Consider the following 23,633-nt stretch of genomic DNA (forward strand, 5'->3'; position numbering starts at 1 on the left):
TGGTCATCTGGGGCAGCTTTCTGGTCCAAATCTTTTTTTTTTTTTAGGCGGAGTTTCACTCTTATTGTCCAGGCTGGAGTGCAATGGCATGATCTTGGCTCACTGCAACCTCTGCCTCCTGGGTTCAAGCGGTTCTCCTGCCTCAGCCTCCCAAGTAGCTGGAATTACAGGCACCCACCTGGCTAATCTTTTGTATTTTTAGGAGAGATGGGGCTTCACTATGTTAGCCAGGCTAGTCTCGAGCTCCTGACCTCGTGATCCACCCACCTCTGCCTCCCAAAGTGCTCGGATTACAGGCGTGAGCCACTGTGCCCAGCCACTGGTCCAAATCTCTTAACCAGAAGAAGGGAGGAAAAGAGAAAGTGGGAAGGGAAAGCATGTGAGTTCATCCCTCCTGCCTGTGATTTTCTCACACTGCGTCCGTTCCTCCATTCATCATATGTCTTCAGAAGGCATGAACAAAAGGCTAGGAGAACAGTAGTATCAGGTCAGAATATTTCCCCACTTGTATCTGGTCTTGCAAGAAATAGCTGGTTTGCACAAAGGATTTAATTGAAGTGAGTTTAATAAATGGACTATTAACAGAGGTGCAACAGCCTTAAGGGAACTCGGCAAAGAGTGGTGAAGACCAGGGACAAGCACAGCAGGAAGCCAATGCCACTCATAGACGCGTAGAAGCAAGTGGTGATGGTGTTACTGGACCCCTGTGAGAACCACAGCTGTGGAGAAGGGAACACTTGAAAGTCCCGTGGCAAAGAGGAATGCAGCCACTGCAAAACCATGTCCCAACAAGGAGTCACAGTGGGATAAATAGGCTGACCTGGCTTCCTGCCTTCTAATCCCCAGTCAGCACCAGCCATCAGCCAAACCCAATTGGAAGCCAGAGGACAAGGAGGGTCAGATGACACAGTTGTAGGCGTCAGCCTCCCAGAGCACAAGCCAAGGCAAAGGGTGGAGAGTGGAGGGGAAAACAGAGAGGAACCAACACACAGTCAACAATCAGAAGTGAAAAATGTTCGGCTTATCCCACAAAGCAAACCACTGTGTGCAGCTTATTACGACTTTCTGTTAGCATACTGGACTTCTTTTTTTTTTTTTTTTGGAGTCATGTGCGCCTTTATTAGCTGAGCCATTACTTGAGAGGGACGAAGCGGGAGGAGTGGGTGGCCCCGATGCCGGGCCGGCCGTGCTTTACGGGCTTGTAGGTGATGGAGAACTCGCCCAGGTAGTGGCCGATCATCTCGGGCTTGATCTCCACCTGGTTGAAGGTCTTGCCGTTGTAGACGCCCACCATGCTGCCCACCATCTCGGGTAGGATGATCATGTCCCGCAGGTGCGTCTTCACCACTTCCGGCTTCTCCATGGGCGGCGCCTCCTTCTTGGCCTTGCGCAGGCGCTTCAGCAGGGAGTGCTGCTTCCGCTGCAGGCCCCGGTTCAGCCGCCGCCGCTGGCGCGCACTGTACAGCTGCATCAGCTGCTCGTAGGACATGTCCAGCAGCTGGTCCAGGTCCACGCCGCGGTAGGTGAACTTGCGGAAGGTCCGCTTCTTCTTCTGCTCTACTTCTGCCATCTTGCCGGATCCTCAGAAGAGCAGCATACTGGACTTCTGTATGCACCAGAAGAAATGCAACATTATTTTGTGGAAGTTCAAAAGACAGATGGCATCTAGGGCTCCCAGTGCCTCATCTCCTGATGGGTAGGATTTGGATTTTCTTTCCACAACCCTCACAACATGTCTCCTTACTCTACATTCTACATCTGTGTGAGGGACAAAAAATTCTGCATGAGCATGTTTCTAGCATCTAGGTGTTTTTTTTGTTTTGTTTTGGTTTGGTTTTTTTTGAGACAGAGTCTCGCTCTGTCGCCCAGGCTGGAGTGCAGTGGCGTGATCTCGTCTTACTGCAAGCTCCGCCTCCCTGGTTCACCCCATTCTCCTGCCTCAGCCTCCCGAGTAGCTGGGACTACAGGTGCCTGCCACCACGCCTGGCCAATTTTTTGTATTTTTAGTAGAGACAGGGTTTCACCGTGTTAGCCAGGATGGTCTCGATCTCCTGACCTTGTGATCTGCCCGCCTTGGCCTCCCAAAGTGCTGGGATTACAGGCGTGAGCCACTGCGCCCGGCCAGCTTCTAGGTTTTTAGGAAGGCCATCTTCTTCAATGCTCTCCCCCACCTGCTACATCAGGAATCACCCAACAGCATTGCTGACAGGTTATTGAGTCTGATTAGGTACTTTGGTGACAAACTGCTTACAATCTCCAGAGGGAAACTTCTATCATTTAACAACTCTGTTTTAAAAAAGTTCACAGGCAGGGGTGGTGGCTCATGCCTATAATGCCAGCACTTTGGGCCGCCAAGGCAGGTGGATCTCCTGAGCTCAGGAGTTCGAGACCAGCCTGAGCAACATGATGAAACCCCCTTTCTACCAAACATACAAAAATTAGCCAGGCATGGTGACACACGCCTGTGGTCCCAGCTACTTTGGGAGGCTGAGGCAGGAGGGTGAGTCCATGAGGTGGAGGTTGCAGTGAGCCAAGATCATGCCACTGCACTCCAATCTGGGTGACAGAGTGGGACCCTGTCTCAAAAAGAAAAATAATTAATTAATTAATTAAAAGGTTAACAGTAAGCCACAACAATGTTTATTGAAAAATTTCCCCTTCTCAGTGACAGTTTTATTTAATATCAAAGTTAGGTTCTTAAAAGATAATTTAAAAGTTGAAATTCTCTCAGTTTTACATATAACTTCAAGATGATTCAACACCATTGGTACCATTTGGCCATGTTTTCATCCTCCCGAAATGTTTTGTTAAATGGGGTCTGGAATCCCAGAGATTCTCATCTGCTGCTGCTATGAAGCAAAATTAACTCAAGAGTGGAGTGAAGGTGTTAGGTCAATGGGGTGAAAACATTAATTGAGGACAAAGACTAGACACTTTTAGGGAGAGGGATAGGGATACAATGATGTCATTATAGAATTACAAGCTAAAGTTCGCAAAGGAAAAGAATCAGTGTAAGATGAAACAGGCAATGTTTGCAGCACTCAGGAACCAAAAAAAGGTCTGAAAAAATAAAACCGGAAGATTCAGGGATAGTTTCCTTTTATTCCTAGGGATCCGCTCTCACTCTTCTCTCTTCTGCTCTGTGCCCTAAGTTGACCTGGGATGGGTACATGGACTGCCCTGTGGCTTCTGATTAGGTTCTGGTTAGCCCCTGGGACACCCTAGGCAGAAGATCAGAGGGGAGAAGAGTAAGGCTGGAATATTTATCTGCTTCCATCTTTCTCCCTATGGGGTCTCTGCAGGCTGGCTGCATCCCTGTACTCAAGGCCTCTATCGGACTTCCCCCTCCGCACAATTTTCTCTCTGGATTCCAGTAATTCTCTGCCCTTCAGACCTGGGGCACTGCCTAACCCTGAGGTTTCCTACACTGCCCACAACTTCATAAACAGTCTTGTTCATTATGAAATTACTCAATTCCAATATGCTGTTTGTTTTCTGCCAGGACCCTGATTAACACACTCAGTCTCATTAGCCTCCCAACACATGTTTATTAAGTAACTACCACATCCCAAGGAGGAATAAAATGATTAATTAGAGAATCAATGCCTTCAATAGGGCAGTCTGAGAGTGGAGACAGCCAGAGAAGCAGATCATTATATTACATCCTGACAGGTGACACAAGGAGGCACTGGATGGGGAGGTCAGTGGGATATAAAAGTCTGGGCAGGGGCAGACTCAGGGAAGGTTTCTCAGTGGAGATGGGGGTCAGGGAAATTTAGAGGCAGTGGCGTGGGTAGGAAGTGGTCAGAAGCTGCCAGAGCAGTTTACAGCCAAGGACATCAGGGCCAGTCAGGTTGTGGTAAGAGACTGGCAGGGGGTGCTAGGCTGGACCAGATCAAAGAAAGCCTTGTGCTGGGGAAAGGTATCCTTCTCTTCCATTTGCTTACTCTCCCCACCAAGGGAAAAATAATGACACAGGTGAGGTCTACAGCCTTTTACTCTGAGCCCTTAATCCTGCCCTACTACCATGGCTTGCCACTCCTATTTCCTTAGCCTGCTTTGAAAATCATCCCCGTATACTTCCTGCACATTCTAAGGTCTTTCAAGACGGCAACAAGACAATACAGCAAAGTAGTCCTTGGAGATGAGCTACAGAAGAGGGCTAGAAGTGAATGTTCCCAAATGCATTCTGGAAGCCCTGGCAGTCAGAACCCTTTTTCTTATAATAGCATTAGATAATGCTGACATTGTTTTTGTCCAGTGGAGAAGGGTGAGGATAATGTTGGAAAGAGGGCAGGGAGCGAGCTTCACTTCATCAAGGAGGGGCTTCGGTTCAAATCGGTTTGGGTGGGCGGGCACTTTGAAAATCCATTTGTCACACTAAACGGCAAGTCCAGGTCCAGGAGGTTCCTCTCTTCCCTCTCTCAAGAGCAAACTGCAAGTAGTTTCATTGCAGGATAAGGCCAAGCCCACCGCTGCCCATGCTGTTTTTGTTTTGTTTCCAGACAGAGTCTAGCTGTCACCAGGCTGCAGTGCAGTGGTGCGATCATAGCTCTCCTGAGCTCAAGTGATTCTCTTGCCTCCACCTCCCAAAGCCCTGGGATTACAGCTGTGAGACACCTCATGGGGACCCGGTTTACTGGTTTTTTTTTGTTTTTTGTTTTTTGTTTTTTTTTGAGACAGAGTCTCACTTTGTCACCCAAGCTGAAGTGCAGTGGTGCAACCTCAGCTCACTGCAGCCTCGACCTTCTGGGCTCAAGTGATCCTCCTTCCTCAGTCCCCCAAGTAGCTGGGGCTACAGGTGCATGCATTTGTATTTTTAGTAGAGACAGGGTTTCACCTTGTTGCCCAGGCTGTTCTCAAACTCCTGGACTCAAGTGATCTGCCCGCCTTAGCCTCCCAAAGTGCTAAGATTACAGGTGTGAGGCACTGCGCCCGGCCTTTACTGTTAACTTAAAACAAAAAAATTATAAATTTGAAAAAAGAGGAGACTTTATTTCTTATAAAAGGTTATAGCCTGCAAGGAGGCCATTCCATAGGCTGATAAACACAGCCTCTGGCCTAAGACCAGAGACAGGCACTTGGAAGGCAGAGGGGTTGGGGTAGGAGCTTTATGCTGAACAGTTTGGCCAAACATACATACGTAACAGGTTACAGGAGGAGCTATGAATATTAATGGAGGTGGTCCTTACACATGCATATTGAACAAACATGCATGTAACATGTTCTCTTTGAGGTGGAGACTTAACATTTAATTGTATTACTTCAAATACATTTAAATGTATTACTTCAAACCTATACTTCAAAAGGTCTTTTCAGGACGTGAATGCATACAAGTGCACAATCCCTGCACATTGGCCAGAACCGGTCCATGGTCGGTCTTCTTATCATGAAAAAGTTCCTGAAATCAGTCCAGTGAAAGCTGTAGTTCTGGCTGGTGCAACAGGGGTTCAGCTGGTCAGCATCTGTGAACTGATTAAGTTGTAATTGTTTTAATATTGCTTATCTCAAGCCAGTGCTTGTTTAGCCTCTAGAGAAAAAGAAAACCTTTGTGGCAGTTAGACCATAGTTTATTTCTTAAGTGTAGGAGTGTGTGACTTAGGTCCTTTTTATAATTTGATGTCTTATTGCTACAAAGAGTCTGTTCTGTCCGCCTTATGATTTCTATTTTAAACATTAATGCTAGTCAGCTGTTGAGTCTAAATTCCAAAATGGAGGGGGTAGCCTTCCCTTCCGGCTGTAGCTAGAAACTCAGCTTTAAGGTTTTTCTGGGGTCTGCTTGGCCAAGGAGGTCCATTCAGTCAGTGAGGGGCTTAGGATTTTATTTTTAGTTTACACCACCTTACAGGTTCCTCCTTAACACCCTTTGATGTCAGAGACAGCCAATTCTCCAGCACTGTGGCTAAGGAGGCTTCGTTAGTAGTTAAAAGCACACACATAACCCTACCCAACGGATCCCTCTCTTCTCTTAACCAAGAGGGCGCACCACTGCCCTACTCAACCTCCCCACAAATAAGGACGAGACACGGGAAGTGTTAAAAGCAAGTGGTGAGTATAAAATCCTCGGAATTTTCTCTTTGAGCAACTAACTAGGTCTGTTACTGAAGCCCTCTGCGAGCTTGGATGCTGGACGAGGGAGAGGGTGAGGCCACCAGGCAGTGAGCGCCCTCGGCGGCCGCGTGATCCCGGGGGTGGGGCCCATTTCTGAGTTGGGGCCAGCTCCCCACCCCCAAGAGGCCCCACATTCCGGGCCAGCAGCCCAGAAAGTCCCTCCCCGCAGGCGGAAACAGCCCCAAGAAGTCGACGCCCCGGTCCCGCCGCCCGGCCACTACCCAGAGGGCTGCCGCCGCCTCTCCAAGTTCTTGTGGCCCCCGCGGTGCGGAGTATGGGGTGCTGATGGCCATGGAGGGCTACTGGCGCTTCCTGGCGCTGCTGGGGTCGGCACTGCTCGTCGGCTTCCTGTCGGTGATCTTCGCCCTCGTCTGGGTCCTCCACTACCGAGAGGGGCTTGGCTGGGATGGGAGCGCACTAGAGTTTAACTGGCACCCAGTGCTCATGGTCACCGGCTTCGTCTTCATCCAGGGCATCGGTACTGGCACCTCCTGGGGGGGTGCGGGGAGGAAAGCGGGGAGGACGGCGGGGGCAGAGGGTCCTCCGTGAAGCCCCTTCCAGCTGAGGAAGTGCTGGAGGATCGCGGGGCCCGGAGGAGTGCGGTGAGGAGCGCGCGGGAAGCCAAGTCGGCTGGGCGGGAGGGAGGCTGGCTGGCTCTGGGGCGGGACAGAGCTGCGGTTCAGGAGGATCGCAGCGAGCGCAGGGCCGGGGGTGCGCGGTGGAGACGCGCTGCTGGGGGCGGCGGAGCGGGGCCGGCCCCACTTGGTTAACTCTTTGCGGCGACTGGCTAGGACGCACTGGAGGGGCCTCCAAGACCCAGAAACTTGAGCCCGGGCGCGATGCCGGAGCGCCGCGCAGTCGGGCCGCTGCAGCCCACGCGCCCCGGAAAGTCGCCCCTGTGGACCGAGCCTGCGCAATCGGGGGCGCGGAAACACTTTCGCCTCAGCCTTTTGCTGAACTTGCTTCCAGGCTGCAGATGAGGAGGGGAAGGCAGCGGGGAAAAGATTGCCGGAGCGAGAATTTGCCCGTATTTGTAACATCCTCGGCCCTGGGTAAAGGGGCTGGCCAAGGGGGGCGAGTGAAGCATCCGCCCTGGGTTCCTCTCCTCCTAGAGTGTTAAACTCAGTCGAGTCCGGGAAGCTGCCAGGACTTCCAAGTGTGTTTCGCCGCCCTGCCCAGTCATTGGACGGTCTTGAGCCCGACTTGTTTATGTGGCAGAAGAGTGGCGAAAGTTCCCCCGCGGGGCTTCCTATTGGGCACTGGCCCAGCACTCCGGGTGGGAGATGCCCGGAGAGGGCCCGCGGCTGCCTGGCACCGAGGGATGCCTCTGCTCGGGGTGCCCCCGGCGCAAGCTGCGTCCGTGTTTGGCCCGCGGCGAGCCAGCCCCGGGCCTGCATTCTCTGGGCTGAGGCTGGCGCGGGGGAGGGGCTCAGCAGTCGCTGGCAATGTTTGTTGTCATTGTGTAGTGCCTCTCACAATGTCCTGACTGCTTCCTTCGGTTTGCCGTGTAGCTGGAGGAACCTCTAGCTTTTGGCGCAAACACCATTTATTTGTAACCACTTCCCCAAAGGCACGGCCTTGAGAAAGTAGTTAGAGAAAGGCAGCAAGGGGTGGAGTGCTGTTATGTCGCAGAAAATAATCGAGAGGAGTAGCAAGGGTTTGGAAAGATATGCCCACTGGCCGAAATCTCTAGCTTTGCCTGCGGGCAGGCTGCCTTTTCTTCACCAAATATTTAACTCCCCACAAACGAGTGTGCAAAAGAGTGCTGACCTCATTCCTAAAGAAAAGTGATTTTGGCTTTTGTTTTTGTTGGTTGTTTTAAACTTGTACTGCAGCTTTCGCAAGTGTGGCCAGCATTCTCCCACTCTGGAATGTAGTGGAAGGTGTTACTAACCCTCAGCATTCAAAGGCTTCCCTGGTGTGAGATCGGCATCAGGGTGTGAGCACCACTGGGCACCTAAGGCATTTCGTTGCGTAACTCTCAGTTATTTTGCCACTATGCTTATAAGAGAAAAACATACTCAAGTTCCAAAGTAACTGTCAGAAGCACTCTTTCCTTCGTGGTGGAGCCCTTAAGTTTGGCCCAGAGCTGTCTACACCTTGTTTGCTCAAAGAGTAGAGCCAGTCTCCTCTTCTACCCAACTCTTCAGAGCAGCTTCTAATACCAAAAAGCTTTCTGGAGGTCTTGGAATATCTTCTCATAATTGAGGGTAAGGGAAACACAAGTGTTATTACTTGTTGCCTGACTTGCCACAGAGGAGAAGACATCAGAATGGCTAATAGTGATTGCATGCTGTGTGTCCACTAAGTGCCTTATGTCACATCACATGTATGTAAGAGTAAACTGAGGCAGAGAAGTTATGTAACTTACCCATGAAAGTTGTTTTAAGTCTTTTCAGTGACCTTATCGTCAAAGTTGGATTCTCTGCTTTTATGGCAATATGCTTATTTTCTGCCAAATCTTTTTAGACAGCGAAAACCTTCATCTAAAATATGTTTTGAAACTCTTCATTCATGTTAGAGTCCAATATACGGTTTTCTAAAAGGTTTTTTAATTTCTCTAAACTTTGTACTTCTCTTAATCTGTTCATACTTAACTCTTGGACAAAAATGTGTAAATTTTGGCAATTTTCATCTGCTGCTCTTACGAAAATCTTGTTTCTTTTTTTCTTTCTTTCAAGACGTAGTCTTGCTCTGTCGCCCAGGCTGGAGTGCAGTGGCGCAATCTTGGCTCACTGCAACCTCCACCTCCCAGGTTCAAGCAATTCTCCTGCCCCAGCCTCCCCAGTAGCTGGGATTACAGATGCCTACCACCACGCCCAGCTAATTTTTATATTTTTAGTAGAGACGGGGTTTCACCATGTTGGCCAGGCTGGCCTCGAATTCCTGACCTCAAGTGATCCGTCTACCTCGGCCCCCCAGACTGCTGAGATTACAGACGTGAGCCACAGTACCCAGCCGATCTTGTTTTCTTTAGGTTCAATTACTGTATTTGTATCAATGGTCCAGAGTTTGTCCCGTCATTACTCATCCTGTTTCCTGTTTGGATCCTGGATGTGCAAATCACTTTAATCATAATGCATTTAATTGACATGAGCATAAATGTTTTCATACATGTAGGCACATGTATAGTTCTCCCCAGTTCTTCCATATCTTGGCCCACCCACCCACATTCCTCACCCTAAGTATTAGGAAGGCTCCAGTGGAAGGAGGGGGAGTAATAAATAAACTTTATAGGCTGCCAGGGACCCACACGTTACAGACTCGCCATGTTATAACAGACTTTTTTTACCGTGTGTGATTGCTGCAAGGAGGAAAATTTTAGGCTATGAGATTTCAAATCTCTAACAAAGAACACGATGTATTGGAGTTCTTCTCTTCTGTAATACACAAATATTTGGAGATGAAGAAGAGAAGGCTAAAGTACAGTTATTACTCTAAGTATAAAATGCTTTAGAAATGCAATATACAAATAGTAAACAATATTTGAAACTAAGAACAAGTATGAGTCCTTTGAAACACCTTTAAGAAGTAAGCTCTGGGCCGGCACGGTCCAGCTACTTGGGAGGCTGAGGCAGGAGAATTGCTTGAACTCGGGAAACGGAGGTTGCGGTGAGTCGAGATCTTGCCATTGCACTTCAGCCTGGGCAACAAGAGCGAAACTCCCGTCTAAAAAAAAAAAAAAAAAAAAGAAGTAGGCTCTGGCCGGGCACGGTGGCTTACGCCTGTAATCCCAGCACTTTGGGAGGCTGAGGCGAGTGGATCCCCTGAGGTCAGGAGTTCGAGACCAGCCTGGCCAACATGGTGAAACACTGTCTCTACTAAAAATACGAAAATTAGCTGGGCGTGGTGGCAGGCACCTGTAATCCCAGGTACTCAGGAGTCTGAGACAGGAGAATTGCTTGAACCTGGGAGGTGGAGGTTGCCGTGAGCCAAGATTGTGCCACTGCACTCTAGCCTGGGCAACAGAGTGAGATTCTGTCTCGAAAAAAAAAAGAGGGATAAACTCCAAAGAAGCAAAGCTAACATAGAAGTTACAAAACAAATCTCCCTCTCCTTCTTTATTCCCCTTTCCCTTTCTCGCTCACCCTCTCTCTCCTTGTCCCATTTTCTCCTCTGTGTCCCTCTCCCTTCCTTTCCCCCTCTCTCTCCCCTCCTTTCCCCCTCTCTCTCCCCACCTCCCATACTCCAAGTATATTTTGGAATGTGTATATATTCTAAATTAAAGTATAACAGATCATGGGAAATCTAAAACTAAAATAAAATTTTAAACTAGTGGGAAATCTAGCTAACAGACTCTAACATGAATGAGGAAGGGTTTAGAAGAGGCTTTGTGCTTCTCTGAAAGAAATGTTTCCCATGAAATAAGTATACTACTAGGAAATCAGAGAAGCGAACCTTGAAAAGAAGGCCACAGAAAAGACTGAAACAAATAAATGCTGTCAAAGTGGCTGTTGACCTTTTAAAAGGTTCAGCAAGGTGGAATGTGTTCTTTAGTGAAAGGTAGAAAATTCGGGTGTCTACATTTAGCGAAAAGAAGTCTTGGCAATTCTATACTCCTTCCTTTCCTGTGTAGAACTCCTTTTATTGTATAAACTGAAGGGAGAGAAATTAAATAGTCTAATGATCTCAAGTTGATTTCGTGAGAGAATATAACTACCTTTAAGTAACATTTAAAAGACTAACAGAAATTAAGAGCAGTTCTTAAAAAACAGTTGGGATATCCTAATTTATCTAAAAGTGACCAAATTCCAAGATTACTTAAATAGACTTGAAAAGGCTCTTGGGGTAAAATCCAGCAAGTAAGATAATGGAGAAAGTGTCCCAAATACCTACTCTAAAAGAAGCTTCAGGGACACCATTGATAATAAAACCTATCAATATTAGCGATACAAGGGTTTTTACAAAGCGTAAAGAGATGATTTAAAGAAATTTTGTGACCAAAACCACAAAAAATATCCCCAACATATTTTTTGTTGTAAATAAATACACATAGATTTTAAAATAATGCAACCAATAAAAATGTTTTAGATATGACTGTGGTGCTCAGTGCTATATCCCCAGTACCTAGAATAACACTGAGAACTGGCACATGGTAGACGAGTAAGTGGTTGTTGAATGAATGAGTGATTATTTCTGTACCATCATTGAATTGTTAGTAACAAAATGCAGTTTACAGCCACTTACTTGTGACGATAACAATAGTGTCTAAAGTAAACACACCCTCGCTTTTCCCTAGTGATTCTCCTGTTCAGCCAGTTTAAAAGCACTGGCTTAGTCAACCTCCAGGAAGAATGGACATCATATTGCACTGGAAACGCATCTTTATTCTGAGGCCTCTAGCTGATGAGAATGTTGCTGCTTAAGTACAATCTGTACCTCCTCTTCCCTTCATCCCAGTTCTCCCTCCTTTTTCTGCATCGTTAAGTTTCTCCCCCAACTGGCTTATTTCCAACATGTTATAATTTCTGTCATCTTCGAAAACAAAACAAAGCAAAACAAAACAAAATCACTCTTGACCCTGTATATCCCTCAGCTACTGCCTCAATTCTCTGCTTGCCTTACTATGAACTTTTTGAAATTTTTGTCCATACCTGCAGTTTCTAGTTCCTTTCTTCTTGTTCTTTCTCGAGCCCATTCCAATTAGGTTTTCATCTCCTGCTCCACCAAAATTATGCTTAATATGGTAGCTAATGGCTACCATGTCGCTAATTCCATTGGTCAATTCTCAGTCCTAATAGTGTTTGAGTGGAAGGCAGCATTTGACATAATCAACCACTCACTCCTCCTTGGGGCACTTTATTTTTCTTTCTTTTTTTTTTTTTTTTTTTTTTTTGAGATGGAGTTTTGCTCTTGTTGCCCAGGCTGGAGTGCAATGGTGTGATTTGAGCTCACCGCAAACTCTGCCTCCTGGGTTCAAGCGATTCTCCTGCCTCAGCCTCCAGAGTAGCTGGGATTACAGGTATGCACCATGATGCCCAGCTAATTTTGTATTTTTAGTAGAGATGGGGTTTCTCCACGTTGGTCAGGCTGGTCTTGAACTCCCGACCTCAGGTGATCCACCTGCCTCAGCCTCCCAAAGTGCTGGGATTAGAAGTGTGGGCCACCGCGTCTGGCCGGGACACTTTCTTTACTTGGCTTCTCTTTCTTCACCTGGTAAGTTGGGTGGCTACCAGGACACCTGATTCTCGTGGCTCTTCTCTCTTTCCTGGCTGCCCCATCCTCAGTCTCCTTTGCTGGTTCTTCCTCATCTTCCTGATGACTTCAGGTTAGAGTGCTCAAGCCTCAGTCTTCTGACCACTTCTTTTTTTCTACACTCACTTCTTTGGTGGTCAATCTTATCCAGTCTCTTCTTGGCTTTAAGTATTATCTATACACTGAACCCTCTCAAATTTGTATATTCAGCCCAGACTCTTCCCTGAACTCCAAACCCAAATATCTATTTGCCTACTCAAACTCTCTACTTGAATATCAGATAGGCATGTCCAAATCTCAGCTCTTGATCTTCCTCGTGCCTGCAAAACCAACTCCTCCCATAGGTTCCACCATCTCAGTAAATGGCAACTTTATCCTTGTAGCCGTTCAGGACGAAATTATGCAGTCATCTGTGATTCTTCTCTTCCATACTTCTCAGCCATTTCACTAGAAAATCTTATAGACTCTGAATTCAAAATACAGTATTATCTAAATTCTGATCACTGACTATTAATTTATTGTCTGTCTTCTACTAGAATATAAGCTCCCAGAAGGAAGGGATTTTGTCTGTTTTCTTCAATGCTGTATCCATAGCATTACCTAACACATAATAAACATTCAATGAATATTTACTAAATTGATGGAAGTTTGGCCAATTCTTTAAACCAGAGGGTCACACCAACAAGGATTGGTGTACAAAGTAAATAGGTGAAGTAGATTTAGTATACAGCACCCACCAGAGAGTGTCTTTCTGGATTCAACTAAACATTCAGACACGAGAAACTACTGCCAGGGGCGGTGGCTCACACCTGTAATCCCAGCACTTTGGGAGGCCAAGGCAGGTGGATCACCTGAGGTCGGGAGTTCGAGACCAGCCTGACCAACATGGAGAAACCCCATCTCTACTAAAAATACAAAATTAGCCAGGCAGGGTGGCACATACCTGTAATCCCAGCTACCCAGGAGGCTGAGGCAGGAGAATTGCTTGAACCCAGGAGACAGAGGTTGCGGTGAGCTGAGATCATGCCATTGCACTCCAGCCTGGGCAACAAGAGTGAAACTCTGTCTCAAAAAAAAAAAAAAAAAAGACATGAGAGGCTATTAAGACCATACTGGACACCAGTCTACTCAGAAGGATGTAGGACAGAAGTCAGAGCTTGCTGGCAGGACAGTGGCTGGGCAGTGGCAGTGGGCATCCTTGCAGCAGCAGTCATCATAGCCCTCAGTAAGCTATCCTTTCCTCAGGTAACAGCTCGGGCACCAGGGGATGAGATCTGCACTGGTGAGATCAGAGCTTAAAGTCCCCTTGCCCCATAGGAACCATTGTCTTTTGTAGTACTCTGTATGCCTAGTTCTATGATCCCTGCAAGGGGTAGGTAGTGGGTTGAATAGTGCCCCCCAAAAAGGTATGTCTAAATCCTAATCCCAGGTATCCATGAATGTGACCTAATTTGGAAATAGAATCTTTGCAGATGTTAACTATGGATCTCAAGATGAGATCACCCTGGATTTAGAGTGGGCTCTAAATCCTATGATTGGTGCCCTTATAAGAGAAAGGAGAAGGAGATTTGAGACAAAGACACACAGAGAAGAAGGCTATGTGAAAACAGGCAGAGATTGGAGTGATGTGGCCACAAGCCAAGGAAAATGGAGAATTGTTGGCGCCCCTAGAGGCCGAAGAGGGTATGGCATGGCTTCTCCCTCAGGACCATCCTGCTATTGTAACACCTTGATTTTTATTTTCTGGCCTCCAGAACTGAGAGAGAATAAATATGTTGTTTTAAGTTACTAGATTACTGGTAATTTGTTGTGGTAGCTCTAGGGGATTAATATAGGCTATAACAGTTATCACTGCACTCTGGGAAGCCCAAAGTATTGGCATCGTCATCAGGTATTTACAGATTTTTCATTGTTTCTCTCAGTCCAGACACAGTTTACCAATTGGGTCAGTTTTTATTATAACCAGCGTTGCCTAATAACTGGTGACAAACCACTTATCTGTTTACTAAGGCAGTTAATTAAAGGTCAAATCCTCATGCAGCAGAGTATAGGTGTACATTTGTGTGAGAGGTGGGAACTGTAGGGAACTAGAGAGTGCTCACTCCTGGCAAAACAGGAAGCTTCCACTTAGCCCCAGTGGATCGTGGCTACGTGAGGATGCCAGTTCAAGATTGCCAGGGCTTCTCATTCTCCCGAGAGAATCCAGGTTTTTAAAAAATTGGTTCAAACAAAAAGTAAACCAGCCACAAAAACAAAACCTCCAAAACATTGGGCTGATCAAACAAAACAACATCTTTGGACCAAATTCCAGTCCATAGCTTCCAGTTTACAGGTGACTCCTGCTAGGGTTTTCTGACTTGACTTTGCAAGGTTTTAAATTTTTCCCTTAAAAGGTAGAACATTCTTCCTTTTTAAGAAAGATAGAGGGCCAGGCACAGTGGCTCATGCCTGTAATCCCAGGACTTTGGGAAACCAAAGTAGGGAGACAAGCCTGGGCAACATGGTGAAACCCCATCTCTACAAAAAAAATACAAAAATTAGCCAGGCGTGCTGGTGTGTGTTGGTAAGTCCGAGCTACTCGGGAGGCTGAGGCTGGAAGATCACTTGAGCCTGGGAGGTTGAGGCTGCAGTGAGCCATGACCATGCCACTGCACTCCAGCCTGGGGAACAGAGCAAGACCCTGTCTCAAAAAAAAAAAAAAAAAAAAAAAAAGAACAAAAGAAAGACTAGAAATCTTTGTTATAACTTTTTTCTTTATATAGAGACTTCCTTAAAAGGTCAAAACAAGCTTTGAAATGACTATACAGACTTTGGCTGTACTTTTCTAAGTTTTTGTTGTTGTTGTTCATTCAATTTCTTCATATTATCCTATCCATTTAATTAACATATTTATTAAGTACTTACTGTGTGCCAGACACTGTGTAAAACAAGTAAGATACAGCTCGGTCTGCAAGCTGTTCCCATTTGATTTGGTTGGACACGAGTTATGGTTTCTTTCTTTTTGCTTGTTTGTTTTGATACAGGGTCTTGCTCTGTCAGCCAGGCTGGAGTGTAGTGGCGAAATCATGACCCACTGCAGCCTCGACCCCCCGGGCCCAAGTGACTCTTCCACCCCTCTCAAAGTGCTGGGATTACAGTTGTGAACCACCGCACCGTCCCAGCTCAAATTATGATGGGGTTTTTTGTTGTTTTGTTTAGAAATGTAGGTTGTATTGATCCTTAAATATTTAGAGCTGGCTGGGACCTTAAGTTCTACCCTTCATTTTAGAGACCAAATGTCTGGCCAGGGTCAGAAAACCAGGTAGTATCAGAGCCAGTACTCTTTCTAACCTGTCATAATATTGATATGAGGCACAAGAAAATATAGCTGATCTTTCTGAAAACACACAATTTCTGAATATTTTTAAATGCGTAGTCAATTAATTGAATTTTTTTCTTTTTCTACATGTATTTGGTACCAAGTAGCTGCCTTTGTGAGGATTTTAATCACTCAGAGATGTTTCTAGGGCTAAAAATATCTTCCAAATCATCTGAATCACTTCCTTCCTTTTGACTTTCCAGAGATTTTCAGTTTCATGACATTCATGCTGTGAGACAGTTTGAATGCACAGACATGTTTCAAAGCTCTGATTCTCTTTGACAGCCACTGCAGGAATCTTTTCAAGAAGTTTATTTAAAGAAGATTCTCTGCTTTTTCATTTAAACTTAAGGTCCTTTGGATAGAATCTGGTAAGCTCTTGCGTGCAGAGGGAAATGAGTTGTGGAGACTGATAATCCTGTTCTGAGCATTCTGCCAAGGAGAGTGAAATAATACTTTATTCAAAGAGGGAAGGGAAGTGTAATGGGCACACCATGTTTAAGTATAATTCATAAGTGTTTTAAAATTCCAGTGTACTTCAAACTCAATAACTTACTCTTATTTTATTTTTGAATTCACTTCAAGTTGTTAAGTGGGTCCAAGTGCAGAATGCTTTTTACTTATTTGAAAGGGCCATTTGGTCTTCTATTAGCTAATACTTGCATCAGCAGTACAATTTTTCTTGAGTTTTTTGATTTGTGCATTTTATGGGCCTGGCATGGTGGCTTATGCCTGTAATTCTAGCACTTTGGGAGGCTGAGGCAGGAGAATCACTTGAGCCCAGGAGCTGGAGACCAGCCTGAACATCACGGCAAAACCCTGTCTCTACAAAAAAATACAAAAATTAGCCGGGCATGGTGGTGTGCACCTGTAATCCCAGCTATTTGGGAGGCTGAGGCAGGAGAATATCTTGAGCCCAGGAAGCAGAGGTTGCAGTGAGCCAAGATCATGCCACTGCACTCCAGCTTGGGTGACATAGTGAGATTCTGTCTCAAAAATAAAGAAGACTAAAAAATAAGTATGTGAGGTGATGGATATGTTAATTAGCTTGATTTAACCATTTCACGATGTGTGTGTGTGTGTGTGTGTGTGTGTGTATATATGGAAACATGTTGTATAGCATAAATATATGCAATTTTTAATTGTCAAGTCTCTTAATTAAAAAAATAAATTTTTAAAAAAGTAAAAGAGGATTTGCTCATTTGCTAGGAATAGTGAATGAACTACTGTGCTTTATTAGCAATTATTCCTATGCTTTATTTAGAATTATTTGGGCCGGGCATGGTGGCTCACGCCTGTAATCCCAGCACTTTGGGAGGCCAAGGTGGGCAGATCACTTGAGGTCAGGAGTTCGAGACGAGCCTGGCCAACATGGTGATACTCTATCTCTACTAAAAATACAAAAATTAGCCGGGCATGGTAGTGCTGGTCTGTAATCCCAGCTACTCTGGAGGCTGAGGCATGAGAATTGCTTGAACCCGGGAATCCGAGGTTGCAGTGAGCCGAGATCCCACCACTGTACTCTAGCCTGGGTGCAAAGAGAGAGACTCTGTCTCAGAAAACAAAAACAAAAACATACTTACTGAATTCCTACTATATGCCAAGCTCTATGCTAAATACTGGGATGTGACAGTGAACAAGATAGACATGTTCCCACCTTCATGAATCACAAGATTTAAACACAGAAGAACTAGAGTCAAAATGTTTTCCATGTTTGGGGACATTTCTCTCCCTCTAAGCACTCTTCCCCTACCACACACACTTTGACAGATTCTAAATTTGCATTGCCTGCTCTAAGACAAACTTATGTATATAAATAGTTTTGTAATGGTATATGGATGGAAAGCTGGTGTCAAACCAGAGATTACATTTTAGAGAGTATACATTTTCACATATTCCCAAGTTTTGGTTATGCAACAAGGAGCTGAGACATTTTATTTTCTTTTCTTTCTTTCTTTTTCTTTCTTTCTTTTTTTTTTTTTTTTTTTTTGAGACAGAAACTCCAGCTCTGTTGCCCAAGTTGGAGTGCAGTGGCTCACTGGGACTACAGTGGCTCACTGGGACTACAGGTGTGAGCCACCATGCCCGGCTAATTTTTGTATTTTTTTATAGAGACAGGGTTTCACCACATTGGCCAGGATGGTCTTGAAATCCTGACCTTAAGAGATCCGCCTGTCTTGGCCTCCCAAAGTTCTGGGATTATAGGCGTGAGCCACCACACCCAGCCGACATTTTCTAATAATTAAACCCAAATTCAAGTTACTGTATTTTTCTCTTCATTGTCTTAAGATAATTATACACAGGTATTCATTTCTTCCTCCCTCCTTTTCTTTCTTTTTAAGTTTATCATGCTAGCATGTTCCACCATCAATATCTTTTCTTTTAAAGGATTTAAAGTGTATTTCTCATCTATAATGTTTGTATTTCCCCTCATTTTCTGGGAGAAATGGAATGCCGACTACAGCCTCTAACAGCAAACCCTTGTGTCCATCACAAGTAGCTGTTTTATACCATTTCCCCTTCTTGTGGGCTTAGGGGACCTTTTTCTTCCTTCTCATTGAACCTCAGGAATGGTGTCTAGGTAAGTGCCAAGCCAAAGAAGCAAGAAATATTTAAATTCTGCTCTCCAGGCAGTTTTTATAACTGTTGAGAATAGATTCTTGTTTAGGAAATATGGCTTGGTTTGTTAAGATTGCCCTTTTCTCCCAAAGTCCACCATATTTCAGTTACTTATACATTTTAAAAAGCATGTAAACAGCTTATGCAAATGCAACATTTTGCATTTATCCTTCATTTATCCAGAGAGCATTTTGAAGCATATTGAGCTTTGCAGCAGAGCCTCTATGTAGCCAGGATAGATGCTGTGAAAACTCCATGTGCTAGAGGTCACCTGCCTCACTTGTGTGAGAGCTCCTCAAATCTCTGCGAGCCGCCTATTGAGTAGGTAAGACTAATTGGCTAGTGGGTTTGCAGGCTTATGGAAATATTGTTTTAACTTTAAAACTGGAATGAGCTCTTTCAACCATAAGAAAAAACATAATAGATCCCTAAGTACCCACGACCCAGATTTAACAGATGTTAAGGTTTTCAGCAACATAAAATTTTATAAGCTGTTAGCTGGGTGTAGTGGCACACACCTGTAATCCCAGTTACTCTGGAGGCTGAGATGGGAGGATGGCTTGAGCCCAGGAGGCAGAAGTTGCAGTGAGCCAAGATTGCGCCACTACACTCCAGCCTGGGCGACAGAGTGAGACCCTGTCTCAAAATAAATGAATGAATAAATAAAAATAAGACATTTTATAAGCTAAAACTTAGAGCTAGTGGGAACCAAGGATGAGACAAAGTGATGGAGGAGAGAGGTTGGAAGTAGGTGCCCTAACTCAAGCCAGAAGCAAAACGAGATAGAAAAACTCTGAGAGAGACCCAGGGACTCTCAAACCATAATTGTATGGGCTCATTTGGATCAGAGGTGAGCACCTCTCCTGCTTCAGAAACCCCTAAGGGCTTCCCTTTAGAGTAACAGGATAATAATTGGTGTTTGATTGATGACCCCAAATGATCAATAAAAGACTGAATATATTCTATTCATTCTACTGCTGGACAGGGAAAGCTAGCGTGCAGCCAATTTGCTTAAATGTAAAAGGTTTTTAAAAATCAAGTTTTGACACTCAAAGGGGGCAAAGTTCAGTTTTACAGCAGATTTGACACATTTCTCTGTGATGCTTCATAGTATTAGAAAGAGTAAGAAGTCTTCACTGGGAACACAGTTGTCTTTGAATTTTTGGCTTTATTTATTTATTTTTGAGACAGAGTCTTGCTCTGTTGCCCAGGCTGGAGTGCAGTGGCTCGATCTCAGCTCACTACAACCTCCACCTCCTGGGCTCAAGCAATCCTCCTGCCTCAGCCTGCTGAGTAGCTGGGACTATAGGCGCACACTACCAGGTGTGGTTTATTTTTGTATTTCTTTGTAGAGATGAGGTTTCACCGTGTTGCCCAAGCTGGTCTTGAACTCCTGGGCTCAAGCAGTCTACCCACTTTGACCTCCCAAAGTGCTGGGATTACAAGCATGAGCCGCTGTGACTGGCCCCCACACTTTTTAAAAGTAAACTTTTTGCTGAAGAACAACATACATGCATAAAAGTACCTAAATCAGAAGGGATGTGTGTTTATCACATGCACACATCTGGGTACCCAGAACAAGAAGCAATATTCTGTGCACATCAGAACCCCCCCAGCAACCCTTGTAACTCCTTTGAGTCATGATATCATGATAGTTACTCTTTTTTTTTTTTTTTTTTTTTGAGACAGAGTCTTGCTGTGTCACCCAGGCAGGGTGGAGTGCAATGGTGCGATCTCAGCTTACCTCAACCTCTGCCTCCCGGGTTCAAGCGATTCTCTTGCCTCGGTCTCCCCAAGTAGCTGGGATTATAAGCACATGCTACCACACCCAGCTAATTTTTTGGGTTTTTTTTGAGATAGAGTCTGGTTCTGTTGCCCAGGCTGGAGTGCAGTGGCATTATCTCTGCTCACTGCAACCTCCGCCTCCCGGGTTCAAGCGATCCTCCTGCCTCAGCCTCCCAAGCAGCTGGGATTACAGACATGCACCACCATGCCCAGCTGATTTTTGTGTTTTTAGTGGAGACGGGGTTTCACCATGTTGGCCAGGCTGGTCTCAAACTCCTGACTTCAAGTGACCCACCCGCCTTGGCCTCCCAAAGTGCTAGGATTACAGGCATGAGCCACCACACCCAGCCTGTATTTTTAGCAGAGACAGAGTTTCACCATGTTGGCCATGCTAGTCTTGAACTCTTGACCTCAAATGATCTGCCTGCCTCAGCCTCCCAAAGTGCTGCGATTACAAGTGTGAGCTACTGCGCCCAGCCTACTCTTGACTTTTAATATCAGAGATTCGTTTTTATTTTGGGAATTTTTGATATAATATGATCCAGATTGGGGAGAAAATGCTACTGTGGTTCATTGTTCATAATTTGCTTTTCGAGTGTTGAAATCCTGAGTATTTTTTTTTTTCTGTATGTAGATGTTCAAGTTCACTCATCTAAGACTCCTTACCCGGAGTGGCGTTTGCATAATGTGATGGTGATGATGATAACAAAAAAAAAATATTAATTTTAAACCATGAATTGAGGAGGGACAAACTACTTAACCTCTCTGCCTCAGCTTCCTCTGTACAATAGTAATAATAATTCTATCTTCACAGAGTTGAGGTGAGAATTATAATGAAACTGTGAAGCACTTAGATGGTACCTACTACCTAGCAAGGACTCAATTGTGTGTGTGTGTGTGTGTGTGTGTGTGTCTGTGTGTGTGTGTGTGTGTGTGTGTAATAAATGAGCCCAACCCAGGCAAGGGGCAGATGTGTTATTAGGTTTTCATATATCGCACATTTTTATTTTACTATTGCCTGATCACACACAGATTGCAGAAGGCTCCACTTTGTAGATAAAAGGTCACTAGGTCATTGGGTAAAGAGGCATTTGCTTTCCCAGGAAACTAGAGAATTATGTAGGGTCTGCTTAGAGGAGAAAAAGCATGAGGAGGGGAAACCACAGTGTTTGAGTTGACATCAATTTAGTTTCTAGATTTGATCAGTCTGTAGAAAGTGCTTTGTGTTTGTTTATTTAAACAATACTTATGGGTCACACATACACACAAGTAACCTAGTGAAATCTGAATAAGGGATGGAGGAGGAGGGAGAGAAAAAAATAAAAAATAAGTAAATTTAAAAAAAACCTGAAAAAGGTCAGAGGATTGTATCAATGTCAATTTCCTGGTTGTGCTATGGTACCATAGTTATATAAGGTGTTAGAGAAAACTGGGTGAAGAGTATATGAGATTTCTCTGTACTGTTTCTTACAACTGCTTGTGAATCTATGATAATCTCAAAATAGTTTAAAAAATAAGTTCTAGTGTTCTATATAGCACTGTAGGACTACTAGAGTTAACAATAATATGCTATATGCTTTCAAGTAGCTAAAAGAGAGGATATTGAATGTTTTCAACAAAAAGAAAGGAGTTTGAGGTGATAAATATGCTAATTACCTTGATCTGATCACTATACATTGTATGTTTTGAAACATTACTATGTACCGCATAAATATGTACAATTATTATATGTCAAGTTAAAATTTTAGGCCAGGCACAGTGGCTCACACCTGTAATCCCAGTATTTTGGGAGGCCAGGGTGGGTGGATCACCTGAGGTCAGGAGTTCAAGATCAGCCTGGTCAACATGGCAAAACTCCGTCTCTACTAAAAATACAAAAATTAGCTGGGCGTGTATTCCCAGCTACTCAGGAGGCTGAGGCAGGAGAATCTCTTGAACCCAGGAAGTCGAGGTTGCAGTGAGCTGAGATCGCACCATTGCACTCCATCCTGGGCAACCAAGAGTGAAACTCCATCTCAAAAAGAAAAATACAGAGATTTCAAAAATACTTATGGAGGAGCTACATGCTTTGAGTCCAGGGCTGCCTTAGGCTCTGGGGATACAGTGGAGAACCAGCAAGACACATTAACGCCCTCAGAGAAGATGAAGTAGGGGTGAGAGGGGGCCTTGAGTTTGCTTTAAAAGTGTACTTTTTAAGGTATTGCATTAAATCATTTGAAAAGATTCCTTGAATATAGAAATGATTATCCAAAAAGTCTCCACGTTCTCAAGGAAGTATAACCAATCAACATTCATAGGATACCCATATACACACTAAATTTAGTAAGTAGCAGTCCTTCAGGGTTGGGATTAAGTAAAAGAAATATTGTCCTAATGGTGAGGACTGTTAAGTGTTAGAATGGAACCAAAGAATAGGAAAAATGACATCCTGTGCTGAAAGCTTTAAAGAGGCTGAATTCACATCTGTCTTTGTAGGTTTAGATGTGATTCTGCCTGAAAAAGGAATAGATAATCCCTTATATTTTTATAATCCTATGAAGTTCTTGGGTGTTTGTTTGTTTGTTTTTTGACACAGAGTCTCATTCTGTTGCCCAGGCTGGAGTGTAATGGCGCAGCCTTGGTTTACTGCAACCTCCGCCTCCCGAGTTCAAGCGATTCTCCTGCCTCAGCCTCCCAAGTAGCTTGGATTACAGGTGCCTACCACCACGCCCGGCTAATTTCTGTATTTTTAGTAGAGACTGGGTTTCATTATGTTGGCCAGGCTGGTCTCGAACTCCTGACCTCAGGTGATCCACCTGCCTTGGCCTCCCAAAGTGCTGAAATTACAGCACCGAGTGGCTCACTGAGTGCAGTAAGCCACTGCGCCTGGCCTGAAGTTTTATATATTAAAATTATAAAAGCCTTTGGTGAAGTGAGGCTCCTTTTTATTTTCTGGAATTAAGAAATGTACATGAGGCCAGGCACTGTAGTTCATGCCTGTAATCCCAGCACTTTGGGATGCTGAGGCGGGTGGTGCACTTGAGCCCAGGAGTTCAAGACCAGCCTGGGTAACATGATGGAATCCCATCTCTGCTAAAAATAGAAAAAATAGCAGCGTGTGGTGGTGCATGCCTGCAGTCCCAGCTACTCAGGAGACTGAGGTGGGAGGATCACCTGGTCCCAGGAGGTCAAGGCTGCAGTGAGCTGTGATTGCAACACTACATTCCAGCCTGGGTGACAGAGAAAGAAAAGAAAAGAAATATACGCAATACCCTGCTGATATAGTGGAATCCATCGTCTGAGGAAGTATTCTATAAACTTTTTCAATCTGCCACACATTTCCAGATATCTAAATTTTCCCTGACACAGACTGGAGGGATGGATAGGGGCAGGATTTTATCTTCAGAACAAAAATTAACTGCATGTTGGTTAAGGTGGCCATATAATTTATTGCTTAAACCAGGACACTTAAGACAACCCTTTGTAAAAAAACTTTTTTTTTCATTTTTTTTTTTGTTTTTTTTTTCCGAGACGGAGTCTTGCTCTGTCACCCAGGCTGGAGTGCAGTGGCATGATCTCAGCTCAC

At 44.8% G+C, this 23,633-nt stretch overlaps 2 protein-coding genes across 2 annotated transcripts in view; one reads left to right on the forward strand and one right to left on the reverse strand.

Annotated features, from left to right (window-relative positions):
* Nucleotides 1–1,082: 1,082 nt before the first annotated feature.
* LOC459733 (small ribosomal subunit protein uS19-like) lies at nt 1,083–1,591 on the reverse strand. The gene has a single exon (XM_054679117.1). It carries the CDS (start codon nt 1,568–1,570, stop codon nt 1,133–1,135), a length of 438 nt encoding a protein of 145 aa, XP_054535092.1. The 5' UTR covers nt 1,571–1,591; the 3' UTR covers nt 1,083–1,132.
* Nucleotides 1,592–6,065: 4,474 nt separating this feature from the next.
* The window catches only part of CYBRD1 (cytochrome b reductase 1), a 35,921-nt gene continuing 18,353 nt past the window's right edge, over nt 6,066–23,633 (forward strand). Inside the window, exon 1 of the mRNA XM_001143044.6 lies at nt 6,066–6,589. Within this exon, the coding sequence (XP_001143044.3) occupies nt 6,397–6,589 (193 nt within the window). The 5' untranslated portion in view covers nt 6,066–6,396. The remainder of the gene's footprint in view (nt 6,590–23,633) is intronic.

This window comes from Pan troglodytes, chromosome 13, assembly GCF_028858775.2.
Source record: "Pan troglodytes isolate AG18354 chromosome 13, NHGRI_mPanTro3-v2.0_pri, whole genome shotgun sequence".
NCBI classification, from domain to species: Eukaryota; Metazoa; Chordata; class Mammalia; order Primates; family Hominidae; genus Pan; species Pan troglodytes.